The sequence below is a fragment of the Mobula hypostoma genome, chromosome 7, assembly GCF_963921235.1.
Source record: "Mobula hypostoma chromosome 7, sMobHyp1.1, whole genome shotgun sequence".
Classification (NCBI taxonomy): domain Eukaryota; kingdom Metazoa; phylum Chordata; class Chondrichthyes; order Myliobatiformes; family Myliobatidae; genus Mobula; species Mobula hypostoma.
In genome coordinates, this window is record NC_086103.1 from 16244732 (window position 1) to 16265260 (window position 20529).

At 50.1% G+C, this 20529-nt stretch overlaps 1 protein-coding gene across 2 annotated transcripts in view; it reads right to left on the reverse strand.

Moving 5' to 3' along the window:
- Window positions 1–1164: 1164 nt before the first annotated feature.
- LOC134349166 (F-BAR and double SH3 domains protein 1-like) overlaps window positions 1165–20529 on the reverse strand; it is a 78144-nt gene continuing 58779 nt past the window's right edge. Inside the window, exons 17-20 of one of the 2 annotated variants that reach the window (XM_063053092.1) lie at window positions 15034–15251; window positions 13119–13230; window positions 9479–9552; window positions 1165–6510 (exon numbers count right to left, since the gene is read on the reverse strand). In XM_063053092.1, coding sequence (XP_062909162.1) covers window positions 6445–6510; window positions 9479–9552; window positions 13119–13230; window positions 15034–15251 — 470 coding nt within the window. In that variant the 3' untranslated portion in view covers window positions 1165–6444. Of the gene's footprint in view, window positions 6621–9478; window positions 9553–13118; window positions 13231–15033; window positions 15252–20529 lie in introns of both variants that reach the window. The other variant, XM_063053090.1, reaches the window with a different exon arrangement.

Genomic DNA, 20529 nt, shown 5'->3' on the forward strand with positions numbered 1-20529 from the left:
CAGGCTTTTGTACCTTCTACATGACGGCAGCAGTGAGAGGAGAGCGGGGCCTGGGTGCTGAGGTTCTTTGATGACGGGTGCTGCTTTTCTACACCATCGTTTCGTGCAGATGTGCTCAGTAGGGCTGAGTCCACTACCCTTTGCAGGATTTCCTCTCAAAGGCATTGGTGTTCCCAGACCAGGCTGTAATTCAGCCAACTGGTTTTGTCAATCCGAACTGACTGCGGTCTACAAGTGAGGACATCCAGGAGCCAATTGCAGAAGGAGATATTGAGGCCCAGGTTTTGGACTTTATTGATTAGTTTTGAGGGGATGATGGTGTTAAATGCTGAGTTGTAATCAATAAAGAGCATCCTGATGTATGCATCTTTGTTGTCCAGATAGTCCCGGGTAGTGGGAAGAGCCAATGATATCTGATCTGGAAATGTATTCAAACACCACCATTCAGACTCTGGGGACTTGAAACTGGATACAATTATGCAGTAACTCTGAAATAAATGACTGTGTGTATGGAAGGAGAAATGTACAGGATCACTGGAAAGTCAGACCAGAACAGGACTTAGAATATAGAACAGCAGAGCACTGGAACAATGTTGTGCCAAATCAATTAATAGTCATAGTCATACTTTATTGATCCGAGGGGAAATTGGTTTTCGTTACAGTTGCACCATAAATAATAAATAGTAATAACACCATAAATAGTTAAATAGTAATATGTAAATTATGCCAGGAAATAAGTCCAGGACAAGTCTATTGGCTCAGGGTGTCTGACCCTCCAAGGGAGGAGTTGTAAAGTTTGATGGCCACAGGCAGGAATGACTTCCTATGACGCTCTGTGTTGCATCTCAGTGGAATGAGTCTCTAGCTGAATGTACTCCTGTGCCCACCCAGTACATTATGTAGTGGATGGGAGACATTGTCCAAGATGGCATGCAACTTGGACAGCATCCTCTTTTCAGACACCACTGTGAGAGAGTCCAATTCCATCCCCACAACATCACTGGCCTTACGGATGAATTTGTTAATTCTGTTGGTGTCTGCTACCCACAGCCTGCTGCCCCAGCACACAACAGCAAACGTGATAGCACTGGCCACCACAGACTTGTAGAACATCCTCAGCATCGTCTGGCAGATGTTAAAGGACCTCAGTCTCCTCAGGAAATAGAGACGGCTCTGACCCTTCTTGTAAACAGTCTCAGTGTTCTTTGACCAGTCCAGTTTATTGTCAATTCGTATCCCCAGGTATTTGTAATCCTTCACCATGTCCACACTGACCCCCTGGATGGAAACAGGGGTCACCGGTACCTTAGCTCTCCTCAGGTCTACCACCAGCTCCTTAGTCTTTCTCACATTAAGCTGCAGATAATTCTGCTCACACCATGTGACAAAGTTTCCTACTGTAGCCCTGTACTCAGCCTCATCTCCCTTGCTGATGCATCCAACTACGGCAGAGTCATCAGAAAACTTCTGAAGATGTCAAGACCAGATGATATTGCAGCAGAATGAGGCCATTTGGCCCATCGAGTCTGCTCCACCATTTCATCATGGCTGATCTATTTTCCTCTCAGTCCAGGTCTCTTACTTTCCCTGTATCTTTTTGTGCTCTGCCCAATCAAGAATCTATCAACCTCTGCCTTATATATAAAGACTTGGCCTTCACTCTCTGGCAAAAGAAATTCCCCCTCATCTCTGTTCTAAAAGGACACCCCTCTATTCTGAGGCTGCATCCACTGGTTTTAAACTCTCCCAATAGGAAACATCCTCTCCAGATCCACTCTCTCCAGGCCTCGATAGGTTCCAATGAGGTCACCCTTCATTCTTCTGAATTCCAGTAAGTAGAGGCCCAGAGCCATCAAATGTTCCTCATACAACAAGCCCTTCAATACCAGAATCATTTTCATGAGCCTTCTTCAAACCCTGTCCAATGTAGCACATTCTTTCTTAGATAAGGGGCCCAAAACTGCCCACAATACTCCAAGTGAGGCCTCACTAGTGCTTTATAAAGTCTCAACGTTACATCCTTGCTTTTATATTCTAGTCCTCTCGAAATGAATGCTAACATTGCATTTGCCTTCCTCACCACAGACTCAACCTGCAAATTTTCCTTCAGAGAATCCTGCATAAGGACTCCCAAGTCCCTTTGCACCTCAGATTTTTGAATTTTCTCTCCATTTAGAAAATAGCTATCATCCAGATCATTGACGTATAACATAAAAAGAATCAGTCCCAACACAGATCCCTGTAGAACACCACTAGTCACCAGCAGCCAGCTAGAAAAGGCTCCCTTTATTCCCACTCTTTGCCCCCTACCAACCAGTCACTGTTTTACCCATGCTAGAATCTTTCCTGTAATACCATGGGCTCATAGTTTGTTAAGCAGCCTCATGTGTGGCACCTTGTCAAAGGCCTTCTGAAAATCCAAGTACACAACATCAATCTATTCTCCTTTGTCTATCCTGCTTGTTATTTCTTCAGAGTGTTCCAAATGATTTGTCAAGCAAGATTTTCCCCTGAGGAAACCGTGCTGATTATGACCTATTTTATCATGACCCTTCAAGTACCCCAAACCACATCCTTTACAATCAACTCCACATCTTCCCAGCCACTGAGGTCAGACTAACTGGCCTATATTTCCTTTCTTCTGTCCCGCTCCCTTCTTTAAGAGTGGAGTGACATTTGCAATTTTCCAGTCTTCTAGAACCATTCCAGAATCTAGTGATTCTTGAAAGATCATTACTAATGTCTACACGATCTCTTCAGCTACCTCTTTCAGAACTCTGGGGCGTACATCATCTAGTCCAGGTGACTGATCTACCTTCAGACTTTTTAGTTTCCCAAGAACCTTCTCTCTGGTTGTGTTAACTTCACACACTTCTGACCTCTGACACTCTCGAACTTCTACCATACTGCTAGTGTTTTCCACAGTGAAAACTGATGCAAAATATTTATTCAGTTCGCCCGGCCTTTTGCTGTCTCCCATTATAACCTCTCCAGCAGTCCGATATCCACTTTCATTTCTTTTACACTTACACTTCTCTTCTCTTATCTGAAGAAACTTCTGGCATCCTCTTTATATTATTGGCTAGCTTACTTTCATATTCCATCTTTACCTTCTTAATGACTTTTTTAGTTGCCTTCTGTCAGTATTTAAAAATTTCCCAATCCTCTAACTTCTCACTAACGTTTGCTCTATTATATGTCCTCTCTTTGGATTTTATGTTGGCTTTGACTTTTCTTGTTAGCCATGGTACTGTCATATTTCCTTTAAAATTCTTTCCACTCTTTGGCATGTATATATCCTGTGCCTTCTCAATTGCTTCCATTACTGCTCTGCCATCATCCCTGCCAGTGTTCTTTTCCAATCAATTCTGGCCAACTCCTCTCTCATGCCTCTGTAATTCCCTTTACTGCACTATAATACTGATACACCTGACATTAGCTTCTCCTTTTCAAATTTCAGGGTGAATTTGATCATATTATGATCACTTGCCCTTAAGGGTTTTTTACCTTAAGCTCTCTAATCAATTCTGGTTCATTGCACGACACCCAGTCCAGAATAGCTGATGCTCCAGTGGGCTCAACCATAAGCTGCTCTAAAAAGCCATCTCATAGGCATTGTAGAAATTCCCCCTCCTGGAAACCAGCACCTACCTGATTTTCCAAATCTACCTGCATATTGAAATCCCCCATGACAATTGTAACATTGCCCTTTTGGCATGCATTTTCTATCTCCCATTGTAATTTGTAGACCACATCCTTGCTACTGTTTGGGGGGGGGGGGTCTCTATATAACTTCTATCAGAGTCTTTTTGCCTTGGCAATTCCTTAGCTCTACCCACAATGATTCAACACCTTCCAACCCCATAAAGTTGCTCTCACAGACAAAGTGAAGGAGAATCCTAAGGGATCTTATGGATATCATAAGAGCAAAAGGATTGCAAGGGACAGGATTGGTCCTCTGAAAGATCAGAATGGTAATCCGTGTGTGGAGCCCAGATGGGGGACTTCTTGCATCTGTATTTACTCATGAGACAAAAAATGAGGCAAAGTAGCATCAACTTCATGGACCCTGTACAGATTACAGAGGAGGTGTTTACTATCCTGGAGCACATCAGAGGCAAAACACCGGCTGCGTGGGAGAAACCAGAGAGTGGTAGTAGAGGGATGCCACTCTGAATGGAGGGCTGTGACTAGTGATGTGCCGCAGGGATCGGTGCTGGGCTCTTTGTTGTTTGTCATCTATATCAATGATCTGGATGACAACATGGTCAACTGGATGAGAAAATTTGTGGATGACACCAAGATTGGGGGCTGTAGTGGACAGAGAGGAAGGCTATCATGGCTTGCATCAGCTGGAAAAATGGGCTGAAAAATGACAGATGGAATTTAAAGCAGACAAGTGTGGGGTTTTGCACTTTGGTAGGACCAACCAGGGTAGGTCTTACACAGTGAATGGTAAGGCACTGAGGAATGTGGTAGAACAAAGAGATCTGGAAATACAGGTCCTTAATTCATTAAAAGTGGTGTCACAGGTAGATGGGGGTCATAAAGAAAGCTTTTGGAACATTTGCCTTCATAAATTAAAGTATTGATACAGGAGGTGGGATGTTATGTTGAAGTTGTATAAGACTTGGTGAGGCTTAATTTGGAGTATTGTGTGTGGTTTTGGTCACCTACCTGCAGAAAAGATGCAAACAAGGTTGGAAGAGTAGAGAGAAAATTTACAAGGATGTTGTCGGGTCTGGAAGACCTGAGTTATAGGGAAAGGTTGAATAGGTCAGGGCTGTATTCCTTAGAACGTAGAAGATTTAGGGGAATTTTGATAGAGGTATATGAAATTATGAGGTGCAGATACTTTAACTTGCCTGAACCTGATCTAGCCCAAGTCTGATGAGCCAAAGCCACTCTAAACACTGACCCATTCACAATAACGGCTGTTCCGCTTACACTTGCATCATTTTTATTTGCCCTTTCTAATGAATCCTGCTCAGTGATGGGCTGTAGTCAAACTCTGAACTGCTGTAAAGTTCTGCCTTTTTAATCTTGAGTGCAGAGCTCATTGCAAAGGTAGCTCTCGTCTCATACTCCTCGTATCGTGCTACCCGTGTGACTCATTACCCTACCAACCCATGTCTTTGGAATGTGGGAGGAAAGTGGAAGAATGTGTTACAGACAGTGACGGGAATTGAACCCCGGGTCGTTGGCACTGTAATAGCGTTCTACTAACCGCGATGTGAACATGCTGCCCCAACGGTGGGGCACGAGGGAGTGCAATGGAACCAAGAGACTTAGAAGCATGGCTTGTTGAAAATGGCATCCAAGGTGAAAAAGGTGTTTTGCATGCTGACCTCCATCAGTCAGGACACGGAGTCTAGGAGCTAGAGTTGGAATATTAAGTTGCAGTTGTACAAGTTGCTGGTGAGGCCACACTTGCAGTATTGTGTAGTTTTGGTCACCCTGTATTATGTACTCTTCACACACTTGTCCCCAACACTCGGGCACTCCCACAGGTCACCAAACCCTGCTGTCTGTGGCCTTTCTGTTAACTGGGCGGCTCTGGCTGGTTCCCATAAGATGTAGGAGCAGAATGAGGCCATTCAGCCCATATCTGCCCTGCCATTCCATCATGGCTGTTTTATCATCCCTCTCAACACCATTCCCATTTCCTCCCAGTAACCTCTGACGTCCTAAGCAAACAAAAACCTAGCAACCTCTGCTTTAAATATACCCAATGCCAGTCTGCCAGAATGCCAATGAATTCCACAGATTTACCCATCTCTGGTGAAAGAAATTCCTCCTCATCTCTGTTCTAAATGTACGTCCCTTTATTCTGAGGCTGTGCCCTCTGGTCCTGGACTCCCTCCCTATAGGGAACATCCTCTCCACATCAACTCAATTGAAGCTTCTCTCTTTTTTTGGCGTGTGCGTCTGCGTGCGTGTGTCCGTGCGTGTGCGATGTTGGTGGGACGATGTCTTTTTCACGCCTTCACAAGGCGCGGAGCGAGAGAGAGACTGTGTGATACGCCATCCCTCACACAGACATTTTGCAGCATTTTTCCTTTTATTTTACAAGGTCGAGTTGCGAATTCGACACTCAAGTCAGCGCGGATGGAAAGCGTACTTGGGAGTGGGACCCGGCCGGGTTCAAACCCGGGAACCTCCATTCCAGAGTCTGGCGCTGATGCCAGCCAGCCCCCAATTGAAGCTTTTCAACATTTCAATGGGATTGCCCTCCATTCTTCTAAACTCCAGCGAGTACAGCCCCAGAGCCGTCAAACGCTCCTCACGTTAACCATTTCATTCTGGTGAACGTCCTCTGCAGCCTCTCCAATGCCGGGGTTGGGGGGAGGGCGGAGGGGGTTGTGGTTGGCAGTGGGAGGGTGAGTGGGAGCCCGAGTCCTGCGTCCTGGTGCGTGTTCCTGGCCGGTCTGTGTTGTCTGTCCATCACTGCCCGGTGTGACCGTCCCGCTCCCGGGGCAGACTCCCGCCTCCGATGCAGGGGGAGCGACCCTGAGGGATGGAGACGGAGATAGAAATGGAGTCGGCGACGTTCAGATTAGGAAACTGCCCTCTGGCTGTGAACCCGGCACTGGTGACGGCACCGGAGGAGGAACCCGCACCTTGCAGGGAGAGAGCACAGGGAATTACAGAAGCCAGCGGCAAACAAGGGTTACAGTGCAGCTACTTCGCGCTCTGCCACTGGATCCAGTGTGGCCGCCTTGCACTTCGCAGTACATACAGTGCAGCCACTGCACTGAACCCTGAGCCCCACCCAAGTGCTGACCTTCTGACTCCACCCCAATCCCCCCCTCCTCCTGCCGCTGACCCAGACTATTTTCGAAATGGAGAGAAAATTCAAAAATCTGAGGTGCAAAGAGACTTTGGAGTCCTTGTACAGGATTCCCTGAAGGTTAATATACAAGTTGAGTCTGTGGTGAGGAAGGCAAATGCAATGTTAGCATTCATTTCAAGAGAACTAAAATATAAAAGCAAGAATGTGATGTTGAGACTTTATAAAGCACTGGTGAGGCCTCACTTGGTGTATTGTGAGCAGATTTGGGCCCCTTACCTTAGAAACACTTGGAGTACTGTGTCCAGTTCTGGTCACCTCACTATAGGAAGGATGTGGAAGCATTAGAAAGGGTACAGAGGAGATTTACCAGGATGCTGCCTGGTTTAGAGAATATGCATTATGATCAGAGATCAAGGGAGCTAGGGCTTTACTCTTTGGAGAGGAGGATGAGAGGAGACATGATAGAAGTGTACAAGATAATAAGAGGAATAGATAGAGTGGATAGCCAGTGCCTCTTCCCCAGGGCACCACTGCTCAATACAAGAGGGTATGGCTTTAAGGTAAGGGGTGGGAAGTTCAAGGGGGATATTAGAAGAAGGTTTTTTACTCAGAGGGTGGTTGGTGCGTGGAATACACTGCCTGAGTCAGTGGTGGAGGCAGATACACTAGTGAAGTTTAAGAGACTACTAGACAGGTATATGGAGGAATTTAAGGTGGGGGGTTATATGGGAGGCAGGGTTTGAGGGTCAGCACAACATCGTGGGCCAAAGGGCCTGTACTGTGCTGTACTGTTCTATGTTCTATATGAAAGGATGTGCTGATACTGGAGAGGGTTCAAAGAAGGATCATGAAAATGATTCCAGGATTGAATGGCTTGTCATATGAAGAGTGTCTGACTCTGGGCCTGTATTCACTGGAATTCAGAAGCATGAGGGGTCACCTTATTGAAACCTATCGAATGGTGAAAGGCCTTGATAGGGTGGATGTGGAGAGGATGTTTACTATGGTGGGATAATCTAAGACTAGAGGACACAGACTCAGACAAGAGGGGCGTCCTTTGAGAAAGGAGATGAGGAAGAATTTCCTTTAGCAGAGAGTGGAATTCATTGCCACAGGAAGCCGTGGAGGCAAAGTCTTTATGTATATTTAAGGCAGAGGTTGATAGATTCTTGATTGGTCAGGGCACCGGGGAGAAGGCAGGAGATTGGGGCTGAGAGGAAGATGGATCAGCCATGATGGGATAGCAGAGCAGACGATGGGCCAAATGACCTGATTCTGCTCCTGTATCTTATGGTCTTATTGACACTGCTGCATCCTTTCCACTGGCTCAAGACAATGTGGATAAATGTGAGGTTTTCCACTTTGGTGGCAAGAACAGGAAGGCAGATTACTGTCTGAATGGTGTCAGGTTAGGAAAAGGGGAAGTACAACGAGATCTAGGTGTCCTTGTTCATCAGTCACTGAAAGTAAGCATGCAGGTACAGCAGGCAGTGAAGAAAGCTAATGGCATGTTGGCCTTCATAACAAGGGGAGTTGAGTATAGGAGCAAAGAGGTCCTTCTGCAGTTGTACAGGGCCCTGGTGAGACCCCACCTGGAGTACTGTGTGCAGTTTTGGTCTCCAAATTTGAGGAAGGACATTCTTGCTATTGAGGGAGTACAGCATAGGTTCACAAGGTTAATTCCTGGGATGGCGGGACTGTCATATGTTGAAAGATTGGAGTGACTGGGCTTGTATACACTGGAATTTAGAAGGATGAAAGGGGATCTGATTGAAACATATAAGATTATTAAGGGATTGGACACGCTGGAGGCAGGAAACATGTTCCCGATGTTGGGGGAGTCCAGAACCAGAGGCCACAGTTTAAGAATAAGGGGTAGGCCATTTAGAACAGAGTTGAGGAAAAACTTTTTCACCCAGAGTTTTGTGGATCTGTGGAATGCTCTGCCTCAGAAGGCAATGGAGGCCAATTCTCTGGATGCTTTCAAAAAAGAGTTAGATAGAGCTGTTAAAGATAGCAGAGTGAAGGGATATGGGGAGAAGGCGGGAACGGGGTACTGATTGTGGACGATCAGCCATGACCACAGTGAATGGCGGTGCTGGCTCAAAGGGCCGAATGGCCTACTCCTGCATCTATTGTCTGTTAAGACAGTGAGACATGAGCTGGATATTCGACTGAAGGGAGCTCACAAATGGGACAGAGCCACCCTGAGCCAATCCCACCCCCACAACCACCCCAAACCTCTCCAGCACAAAGTCCCTCAGCCTCACTCCAAATCACTCCAACACCGTCTGTGCTTCTGGGACTTTCACCGAGGGCAAAGCTGTCCTCTGTAGGAGCAGCGTGGGGCAAGAGGGAAGGGGAGGAGGAAGAGGGGCAAGAGGGAGGGGAGGAGGAAGAGGGGCAAGGGGGGAGGAGGAAGAGGGGCGAGGGGGTGAGGAGGAAGGGGGTGAGGAGGAAGGGGGTGAGGGGGTGAGGAGGAAGGGGGTGAGGGGAGGAGGAAGGGGGTGAGGGGAGGAGGAAGGGCAAGGGGGGAGGAGGAAGAGGGGCAAGAGGGAGGGAGAGGGGCAAGAGGGAGGGGCAGAGTGGGGCGGGGCTCAGCTCACAGATCGAGACTGTCCCATTGGGACTGGGGGCCGACTACCCACCCACCCAAACACGTTACCGTCAGGAAGCTGCTCTTACCGGTGTCAATTGTCCAGTTGGAGTCCCACTGCCAGGATCCCCACTGTGCGTGGTGTCCCTCTGATCCCCGGGATCTGCATGGAAACGATAAAAATCACGTCACAAACACCAGGGGAGGCTCCCAGTCTGTGCGGCCGACCACAGATCCCCAGACAGCCCCAGCCCTGGCCCAACCCCCAGACAAGGCCGGCCAAGACCACTGGACAAACCCAGCTGGTCAGGATTTCAAAGTCACAAGGGCAAGGTAAATTTATTATCAAAGTACATAAATGTCACCACGTACAACCCTGAGATTCATTTTCTTGCAGGCATTCACATTAAATACAAAGAAACACAATAGAATCAATGGAAAACTCCACACAATATGGAGACAGACAACCAATACTGCAAAAGACAACAGTACAAATACAAAAGAAAAAATAAATAAGAACAATAAATAAGCAATAAATATCAAGAACATGAGATGAAGAGTCCTTCTAAGGGAATGCATAGGTTCAGCGATGGGGTGAGTGGAGTTGTCTGAAAGTTCAGACCCTGACCCTCCTCCCCCCACCACCCCGGAGTCATCACCTCTGCAGTCCCGCCACGACAGTGCCAGAACCGGGTTCAATTCCATACATTGTCTGTACGTTCTCTCTGTCATCGTGTGGGTTTCCTCCAGGTGCTCCAGTTTCCTCCCACAGTCCAAACACTCTGGCTGGTTGGTCACATTCCACAGATGTGAGAGGCTCATTGGGTGGCGCAGACTCGCTGGGTCCACTGAAGGATCTGATACTGTGTCACATCTCCAACTAAACCAAGTACAATAAACTCAAAGTTCCTGGGAAAGGTACAGGAGCCCGAAGGCACACATTCAACGTCTCTTCCCCTCTGCCACCAGATTCCTGACTCGACAATGAGCCCATCAACACTTCGCTCTCTTTTTGGACTATTTAATGTAATTTACATACAGCAGATATGCTTCTTGTTGTAAGTTATAGTTTTTTAAATTATTTTTATGTATTGGAATGTACTATAGCCACAAAACACCAACACCTGCATCCTCAACACCTCTGTGGGTCTGTCCTGGGCCCAACATATCAAGGACGGCTGACAGCAGCCGTGTTTCATTGGGAGTTTGAGGACATCAAAGACTCTCACATTTCTACAGAAGTACCATGGACAGCCTTCTGACTGTGCATCACTGTGCGGTTTGGAAGGGGCAGGCGGTGGGGGGGGGGGGTGCACCGCACAGGATCAAGGGAAGCTGCAGAAACTTGTAAACTCAGTCAGCTCCATCATGGGCACTGGCCTCCCCAGCATCGAGGACAGTGATGCCTCAGAGAGATGGTGCCCATCATTAACTATCTAATCACCCAGGACAAGCCCTGTTCTCATTGCTAGGAGGTACAGGAGCCTGAAGACACACACTCAACAATTCAAGACAGTTTCTTCCCCGGCAAAATCAGAATCCTGAACGGACAGTGAACTATCCTCACTTTTTTTTTAAAGTTTTATTTTTTGCACTACTTAATTTATTTAGTGTACAGTGCCTATAAAAAGTATTCCCCCCCCCCCCAGAAGTTTTCATGTCTTGTTGTTTTACAACATTGAATCACAGTAGATTTAATTTGGCTTTTTTGACACTGATCAACAGAAAAAGACTTTTGTGTCAAGGTGAAAACAGATTTCTACAAAGTGATCTAAATTAATTACAATTATTAAACTCTCTCTCTCCATTCATCCATCCCATAGGATGATGATGGTTCTTTTCAGTCAGTTAGTGGGATGGTACCCCACTCTTCAGAAAGGAACAGCGTGTGCGTGAGTGGATTTTAGGTGAGCAGGGAGTCGCAGAGGTCCTGACCCACCCTCTCGACATCCCCTCCCGGATCCAGCAGCATGGTGGGGTCCAAGGCGGCTGGGGGAAGTTCTGTTGCAGTGAATGGCCAGACCAAGTTTCGATGCAGGGGATGCCCTTTCCGTGCTTCGCGGCACGTGTTTGCTAGATGGCCGTTGACCCAACGAGAGGGTTCATCCGCCCTTTGACAGGTCTTGTTTTTCATCCTGCAGGGTGTCCAGCCACCCTCCTCAGCAGGCAAGCCTGGTGGGGGAGACGGTTTAGTCGCCGACCACCCGACCATGCGACGGATAGTACTGGGTTACGTGGTACCAGTAGCACTCAGACCAGTGACCTGATGTAATTATTAAACACAAAATAATTGATTGCATAAGTATTCACCCCCTTCAAGTCAGTATTTAGTGGATGCACCATTGGCAGCAATTACAGCCTTGAGTCTGTGTGGATAGGTCTCCATCAGCTTTGCACATCTGGACACTAGTTTTTTCCCATTCTTCTTTACAAAACTGCTCAAGCTCTGTCAGATTGCATGGGGATCGTGAGTGAACAGCCCTTTTCAAGTCCAGCCACAAATTCTCAGTTGGATTGAGATCTGGACTCTGACTTGGCCACTCCAGGACATTAACTTTGTTGTTTTTAAGCCATTCCTGTGTAGCTTTGGCTTTTTGCTTGGGGTCATTGTCTTGCTGGAAAACAGATCTTCTCCTAAGTCACAGTTCTGTTGCAGACCACATCAGGTTTTCCTCCAGGATTTCCCTGTATTTTGCTGCATTCATTTTACCCTCTACCTTCACAAGCCTCCCAGGGCCTGCTGTAGTGAGGCATCCCCACAGCATGATGCAGCCACCACCATGCGTCACAGTAGGGATGGTGTGATTTTGATGATGTGCGGTGTTTGGTTTGCACCAAACATAATGTCTCGTCTAATGGCCAAAAAGCTCAATTTTGGTTTTGTCAGAACATAGAACTTCCTTCCAGCTGACTTCAGAGTCTCCCACATGCCTTCTGGCAAATTCTAGCTGAGATTTCATGTCAGTGGCTTTCTCTTTGCCACTCTCCCATAAAGCTGTGACTGGTGAAGCACCTGGGCATCACAGTCTCTCCCATCTCAGCCACTGAAGCTTGTAACTCCTCCAGAGTTGTCATAGGTCTCTTGGTGGCCTCCCTCACTAGTCCCCTTCTTACACAGTCACTCAGTTTTTGAGGACGGCCTGCTCTGGGCAGATTTACAGCTGTGCTATATTCTTTCCATTTCTTGATGAGTGACTTAACTGTACTCCAGGGGATATTCAGTGACTTGGAAATGTTCTTGTATCCATCTCCTGACTTGTGCTTTTCAATAACCTTTTCCTGGAGTTGCTTGGAGCGTTCTTTTGTCTTCATGGTGTAGTTTTTGCCAGGATACTGACCCTCCAGCAGTTGGACCTTCCAGATACAGGAGTATTTTTACTACAATGGATTGAAACATCTCAAATGCACACTGGTGATCTCCATTTAAATAATTATGTGAATTTTAAAGCCAATTGGCTGCACCAGCGATGATTTGATGTGTCATCTTAAAGGGGGTGTGTGTATGTATATGCACACACACATAATATATTTACGGTAATTCAGATTTTTTTCTCTATTATTATGTTGCAACGTACTGTTGCCATAAAGACAACAAACTTCATGACATCTGCCAGTGATATTAAACCCGATTCTGATTCTAGAAATGGTGTCAGGTGAGTGTACTCGAAGGGATGAAAAGAGCCCATCGGCAGGACTTGTGCGGTCGGAGAAGGCACTAGCTGAGCTTACTGGGAGATAAACGGCATTCCTCCTGCTGTGCTGGTCCCACAGAGTGAAAGCCTGGCAAAGAGAAGTCCGGGGCAGGAGGCGAGAACGGAGGAGGAAACAGGAGGCTGGGGTCCTGAGGAAAGAAATCAGGGAAGGTGACACTTAGAGGGTGCAATTTGGTTCAAAGTGAACACCCCTCCTGCTTGTGGGCCCGAACACACCCCTCCTGCTCGTGGGCCCGAACACACCCCTCCTGCTCGTGGGCCCGAACACATCCCTCCTGCTCGTGGGCCCGAACACATCCCTCCTGCTCGTGGGCCCGAACACATCTTTCCTGCTTGTGGGCCCGAACACACCCCTCCTGCTTGTGGGCCCGAACACACCCCTCCTGCTCGTGGGCCCAAACACACCCCTCCTGCTTGTGGGCCCGAACACATCTTTCCTGCTTGTGGGCCCGAACACACCCCTCCTGCTCGTGGGCCCGAACACACCCCTCCTGCTCGTGGCCCCGAACACACCCCTCCTGCTCGTGGGCCCGAACACACCCCTCCTGCTCGTGGGCCCGAACACACCCCTCCTGCTCGTGGGCCCGAACACACCCCTCCTGCTCGTGGGCCCGAACACACCCCTCCTGCTCGTGGGCCCGAACACACCCCTCCTGCTCGTGGGCCCGAACACACCCCTCCTGCTTGTGGGCCCGAACACACCCCTCCTGCTTGTGGGCCCGAACACACCCCTCCTGCTGTGGGCCCGAACACACCCCTCCTGCTGTGGGCCCGAACACACCCCTCCTGCTTGTGGACTCAAACACACCCCTCCTGCTTGTGGGCCCGAACACACCCCTCCTGCTGTGGGCCCGAACACACCCCTCCTGCTGTGGGCCCGAACACACCCCTCCTGCTTGTGGGCCCGAACACACCCCTCCTGCTTGTGGGCCCGAACACACCCCTCCTGCTGTGGGCCCGAACACACCCCTCCTGCTGTGGGCCCGAACACACCCCTCCTGCTTGTGGACTCAAACACACCCCTCCTGCTTGTGGGCCCGAACACACCCCTCCTGCTGTGGGCCTGAAGCAAGTTACCGCGCAACGTGATGGAGTGGTTAAGAATGTGTGTGGTGTATTGGCTATCATTAGTTGGGGGATTGAGTTCAAGAACCGCGAGATAATGTTGCTGCTCTATAAGACCCTGGTTAGACCACACTTGGAATATTGTGTTTAATTCTGATCACCTCATTGTAGGAAGGATGTAGAAGCTTTAGAGAAATTTACCAGGATGCTGCTTGGATTAGAGAGCATGTCTTATGATGATAGGATGAGTGAGCTAGGGCTTTTCTCTCTGGAGTGAGTGAGGATGAGAGGTGACTACATAGAGGTGTACAAGATGATAAGAGGCATAGATCGAGTGGACAGACAGAGACTTCTTCCCAGGGTAGAAATGGCTAATACAAGGGGCATAATGTTAAGGAGATTGGAGGAAAGTACTGGGGGGGGGGATGTCAGACATAGGTTTTTTTTTAAACACGGAAAGTGGTGGGTGTGTGGAATGCACTGCCAGGGTTGGTGGCTGAGGCAGACACATTAGGGAGATTTAAGAGTCTCTGAGCTAACCACATGCTTGATAATGGAGGGCTATGCAAAAGGGAAGGGTTAGATTGTTCTTGGAGTTGGTTAAAATGTCGGCACAACACGGGAGGCCAAAGTGCCTGTACTATGAACCAAGGGTGGAGGGAGGCAGGACCCAGGAACACAGACTGACCGGGCAGTCACCCCAGACAGTGCAAAGGGTCAGGGTTTTACCTAGAGGTTTGGAGACGATGATTTAAATCGTTAGGTGATCCAGTGTGAAGTGCAGAGTGGCCACAGACGCAGGGGAAGGGTCTCAGGAGAGGGGAGGGTGACGGAGCAGAGGGGGCAGGAGTATTTGAGGCACCTACCGCCTCCGGATCCAGTTCAGGATCTGCTCGGCCCTCACTCAGCAACTCCACCAGCAGAGAGGGGAAGACGCCAGATCGTCCGCAGAACTCCCCCTTCCAGAATCCGTCGTCAACTCCGCACGCCCCGGTGTGCAGCACCCGGATCACCGCTCCCTCCGGGAAGCACAGCTCCTCGTCGCTCTGCCCTCGGTAGTCGTACAGCGCCACGGCCAAGCACTCTGCGGAGAGAGCAAGCCATGAGGAATCGCGGAAATGGGGCCACTCCAACAGAGACGACATCGCCCCACCCAGTCTCCCAGCATCAACCCTGCAGGCCCACACTCCCTCAGTGTCACAAGGGAAAGCTGCCAACGCTGTCTCCCTGCCAGCACCTTCCCTGGGCAAAGGCTGCCCATGCCCACCTGAGGGACAGAGACAGGGACAGGGGAGAAAGCTGAAGGGGTCAAAAAGATGAGGTGGTCTTCCCTCAGCACTTCATCTCCCTCGGCACCTCACCTCCCTCCGCACCTCACCTCAGCTCTCTCAGCACCTCACCTCAGCTCCCTCGGCACCTCACCTCCCTCAGCACTGCTTTTTTTTTTACCATACAAAACATTATTCCAATACAAAAGACATACAGAGGTTGGGGTTTACAATACAGTTAGTGAATTCAAATCAAAATACAGTTTTTATCATCTACAATATACTCAGTTCCCTGAGACGACCTATCATTCCCAGGAATCCCCCACTGTACCCGTTGTAACTGCATGCTCCCTCTCCAAGGACAGCCAGGCATGCCGGACAGCCCTGGCAAAGCTTTCCGCCGCCAAGACCCTTGGCCAGGCCCAGGACCAAGCCCACCAGGAGATCGTCCTCACACCCCACCCCCTTGCAAACTGGGTGCCCGTATATGAGGAGCGCTGGACTCAAGTGCAGCCAGAACCTCAGCAGCAGCTCTCTGAGAAACTCAGAGCGGCTGCAACCTCTCACCGTCCGTGTACGCGTGGACAGACGGATGGGGTGTCAGTGAACCTGCTCAGGAACCTGTCGTACGGGGACTGCCCGAAGCAACACCTTCCACCCCAGGCCCCAAGTGCAGGGGAAGCACCCGTGCGTAAAGGGACTTCCACTGGGGACCTCCTCCTCGCCAGATGGTAACGCGGACCGCCAAGGCGAGTCCGCTCGGCAGACGAAGGCGGGGAAATGGGAGGTGAACAGGAGTCAATACAAGAAGCGTTTCAGAGCGTCACAGAACTGCAAGGTGGGCAACCCCGCGAAATGGCTCACAATGTGCGGGACCCTCTCCCATGTGGTCTCCTTGCTACTTTCTTGCCCATTCTCCGAATCTGTCCAAATCCTTCTGCAGCCTACCTGTTTCCTCAACACTAACTGCCCCTCCACCAATCTTCGCATCATCTGCAAACTTGGCAACAAAGCCATCTATTCCATCATTTATATATAGCATAAAAAGACACTGTCCCAACACCGACCCCTGTAGAACGCCGCTAGTCACTGGCAGCCAACCAGAGAACCCTAGCGCAGTTCATCCGGTCCCGGTGACTTCTGTACCCTTAGGTGTTTCAGCTTTTTGATCACCTTCTCCCTTGTGACAGTAACTGCACCCACTTCTCCTCCTTCACACACTACAACATCAGGCACACTGCTAGTGTCTTGCACAGTGAAGACCCTCTGCCATAACCTTGTCCCCCATTCATATCTCTGGCCTCATTTTCTAGTGGTCCTATGTCCACTCTCATCTTTCTTTTATTTCTTACATACTTTAAAAAGCTTTTACTATCCACTTGTTGATATTGTTTGCTAGCTTGCTTTCATGTTTCATCTTTTCCTTCCTAATGATTCTTTTAGTTGCTCTCTGGAGGTTTTTAAAAGCTTCCCAATCCTCTGTCTTCCCACTAATTTTTTGCTTTGTTGTATGCCATCTCCTTTGTTTTTACATTAGCTTTGACTTCCCTTGTCAGCCATGGTTGTACTATTTTGCCATTTGAGTATTTCTTTGATTTTGGAATACACATGTCCTGCACCTTCCTCATTTGTCCCTGAACTTCAAACCATTGCTGCTCTGCTATCAGCAGCTCCTCTCTCATACCACTGTCATTTCCCCTACTCCACTGAAATTCTGCTACAGTGTGGGCGCAGCCAGAAACCCTCCACTTCCCCGAGCTCCCCTGATGCCCACCGTGATGGGATGGGGACGAGTTCCCCCACAGCTGGAGCACTGTCCCTCACCCACGCAGGAGCACCCTGTCTGGATGAGACCAGACCCCAGACCCTCAACAGTTCTCGATAAGGCCAGTGCAGTTTCCTCAAAGTGGCATGGCTGATGCTGTCTGCTGGAAGTCGTTTGTCCTCCTGCAGGCAGCGTCCCCAGCAGAGAAGGTGCGCGCCTCCTCGGAGGGTGGTCGTTATACAGGTATCGCTGCAGGTTCCTGAGGCAGAGAGCCGTCAGCTGCGTGCACGCGCACACCAAGGACTAGCCGCCCTCCGCGATCGGAAGTCTCGGGACCAATGCCTCCTGTTGCCCCAGAAGAAGTCCACCTGCATCTTCTGGGCCCCGGAGACAAAAGCACTGGGCGGGACTGAAGTAATCAGCCAGTACATATCACTGAGGCGACAAACTGATTTGTATCTAAAGCCCTTTCCTGGTACAAGATCGCACAAAGGAGGTCTGACCAGCACCCCAGACAGGCAGAGATCTTTGTCTCCAAATCCGGCCAGTTTGCCGGCCAGGCCTCCTCCGTCGAGCTCAGATAGACCCCCAAGTAGAAGAGGTACGTGGCGCTCCACACAAAGGATTTCAACCCCTCCGGTAGGGAGCTTACCTGCCACTGACCCACCAAGAGGCCCATGCTCCCCTCCCAGTTGACCCTCACAGAGGACACAGCTGGGAAGACCTGCTGGTAGTTTCTGCAAGTTAACAGGGTCGGTAACTGTCATCGGCGTAAGTCGAAAGGACGACCTCCATGTCTGGTTCATGTAGAACCAGACCCGTTAACCTCTTATGGAGAAGGCACAGGAAAGACTCCACGCAAACAGAGTACAACTGCCCTGATGGGGCACCTCTGACGCATCCCCCTCCCAAAGCACAAGGGTGCCGTCAAGGACTCATTAGCTTTAACAAGGGACTCTGCAGCCGTGTACAACAGTTGGACGTGGGCCAAAAAATGCGGCCTGAGCCCAAACACTCGCAGAGTCCCTCGTTCTCCCACGGGGAGAACATACAAACTGCTTACAGACTGGCAGGAATTGAACCCTAATTGCTGGCGCTGTACAGCATTACACTGGCTGCCTCCCAGACAGTGACTGGAGGGGTACGGGTTATACTCAGGCAGAAGGTTCAGATCAACATGGCATCACCAAAGGGCCAGTCCCCGGGTTACGTGGTTACTCTATCAAAAGCCTTCTCTTGGTCAAGGGAGAAAGGTGACTGACAGACCAGCCTTCTGGCACAAGTAAATCAGATCCCGGACAAGCTGGATATTGTCCTGGATCGACCATTCTGGGACTGTGCAGGACTGATCAAGGTGGACTACTTGGGCCAGCACGGAGCCCAGACAATCGGCCATTGTCCGGGCAAAGATCTTGTACTACACACTGAGGAGAGATACTGGGTGCCAATTCCTCAGGCAATAGAGATCTCCCTTCTGTGGCAACAGGGCTACAACTGCCCTGCACCAAGCGAGTGGCATCCTACCTGGCACCATGCTTTCCCCCAATACCCTTGAATAATCAACCCCGAGGACATCCAGAAGGCCCAGAGAAATTCAACGGTCAACCATCCAGTCCCCGGGACTTGCCTCTCTACAGCTGACTGAGGGCACTGGTGTTGTGTTCTTTATATTTATACGTACCGATAAAGAATCATATTCTGGAAGACATAGAACTTTTATTTACAGCAACAACCAAAGCAAGTTTCTTACGGTACCATGTTCTCGATCATACTATCATTTCTGCACAGGCTCAGTACTCTCTCCAATCCCGTTTTTACACGTGATATCACCACAACTGGTCAGCTCGACCAAAGACGACAGTGCATCAAGCCCCTCAGTAACTCCCGGGCTGACCCTCGGCAAGTCCTCCCACAGAACCCTGCGAGCATCCTCAATGCACGGGTCGGCAAGAATAGAGCCTCGTAAAAGGAATGGGTTTCCGTAATCATTCTCACCAGATCAGTGACGGAGAAGCCATCCTCTGCCAGCAGCTCCACTATCTCCCTGCGGACATCCCTCCCGCCTAGAGAGCGTAGAAGGGCGAGGCGTGGTTCAGATCTCCAGCTGCAGGTGCCTCAGCGCTTCCTTCCTCCACTGGTCCTCATCCCAGAGGGACTGGTCCCTATCGGCCGGCTCCCGGCCTGACTCCAGGTCGACTAGCTCCTTCTCAAGCCGATCGATCCCGGACATGGAGCCGCACGCAGATTCTTGGCAGAAAAGCCTGATGTGAGCGCCTCGGGACCTCTCCAGCTGCAGGTGCCTCAGCGCCTCCTTCCTCCGCTGGTCCTCATCCCAGAGGGGCTGGTCCCCCTCGGTCGGTCCGAGCCGGGATTCCAAGTCAATCAGCTCCTTCTCGAGCCGGTCGATCCCGGACATCCGCCGCCTGGTCGACCCACGGACACATTCCTGGCAGAACAGTCAGATGTGACCTTTGACCACATCCCTCGAGAGCCGCAGAGACGGGAAACTCCCCCGCTCCTCCCGCCAGGACTTCCAGAACAGCCGGAACGAATCCCGGAACGGGCCGTCCTCCAGCAGCCGGTTGATGAAGTGCCAGTACGCGGATCCCACCCGGGCGGGCAGCGCTGGTGGTCCGAGCACGCAACCGGCCACATGGGGGCCGGGCACCACCCAGGAGACGTGCATCCTAGAGACACAGAGTTGATCGATCCGCGAGCCATCCCCTCTGTACCTCCTCAAGAAAGCACAGAGTCAAGGTGACGGCTTCACCAGGTATCAACCAAGTCCGAGGATACAACCAACTCCCGTAACTTCCAGATGTTCAGCTACTCTGGGGACTGGTGCGATCCCTCTCCTCGAGGGTGCAGTTAAAATCACCCCCCGCGCTCTTATCTATCGACCCCAGCAGTGCAGACACCGCTCGGAACAGGCACGCCTGCACCGGGCCAGGCTCAGGGGCGTACACACTGACAAAGCGCATTGGTACGCCGTCCTGACCCACGGCGAGGTGAAGCAGGCGGCCTGGCACCAGTTCTTGGACTTTAAGTATCTCGACCGGAAAAGGGGGCCAGCAAGATGGCCACCCTGCTGGAGGTGGAGCTGAGGTGACTCATGTAGACCCCCACCCCCACGAGGGACTCCAGGAGTCTCTTAATTGGCCCTCCCCTTAAGGGTCGCCTCAGCTCCCCTCCCCTTCTTTTGGAGGATCATGCAGATAGACTGGACCTGATCTGACCAGAGATCAGTGGCCAACCGGGCTTGAGAGGTTTCCTCCGGTAGTCCTTCACAAACATCCGGATCTCCTCCACGGACATCCGGATCTCCTCCA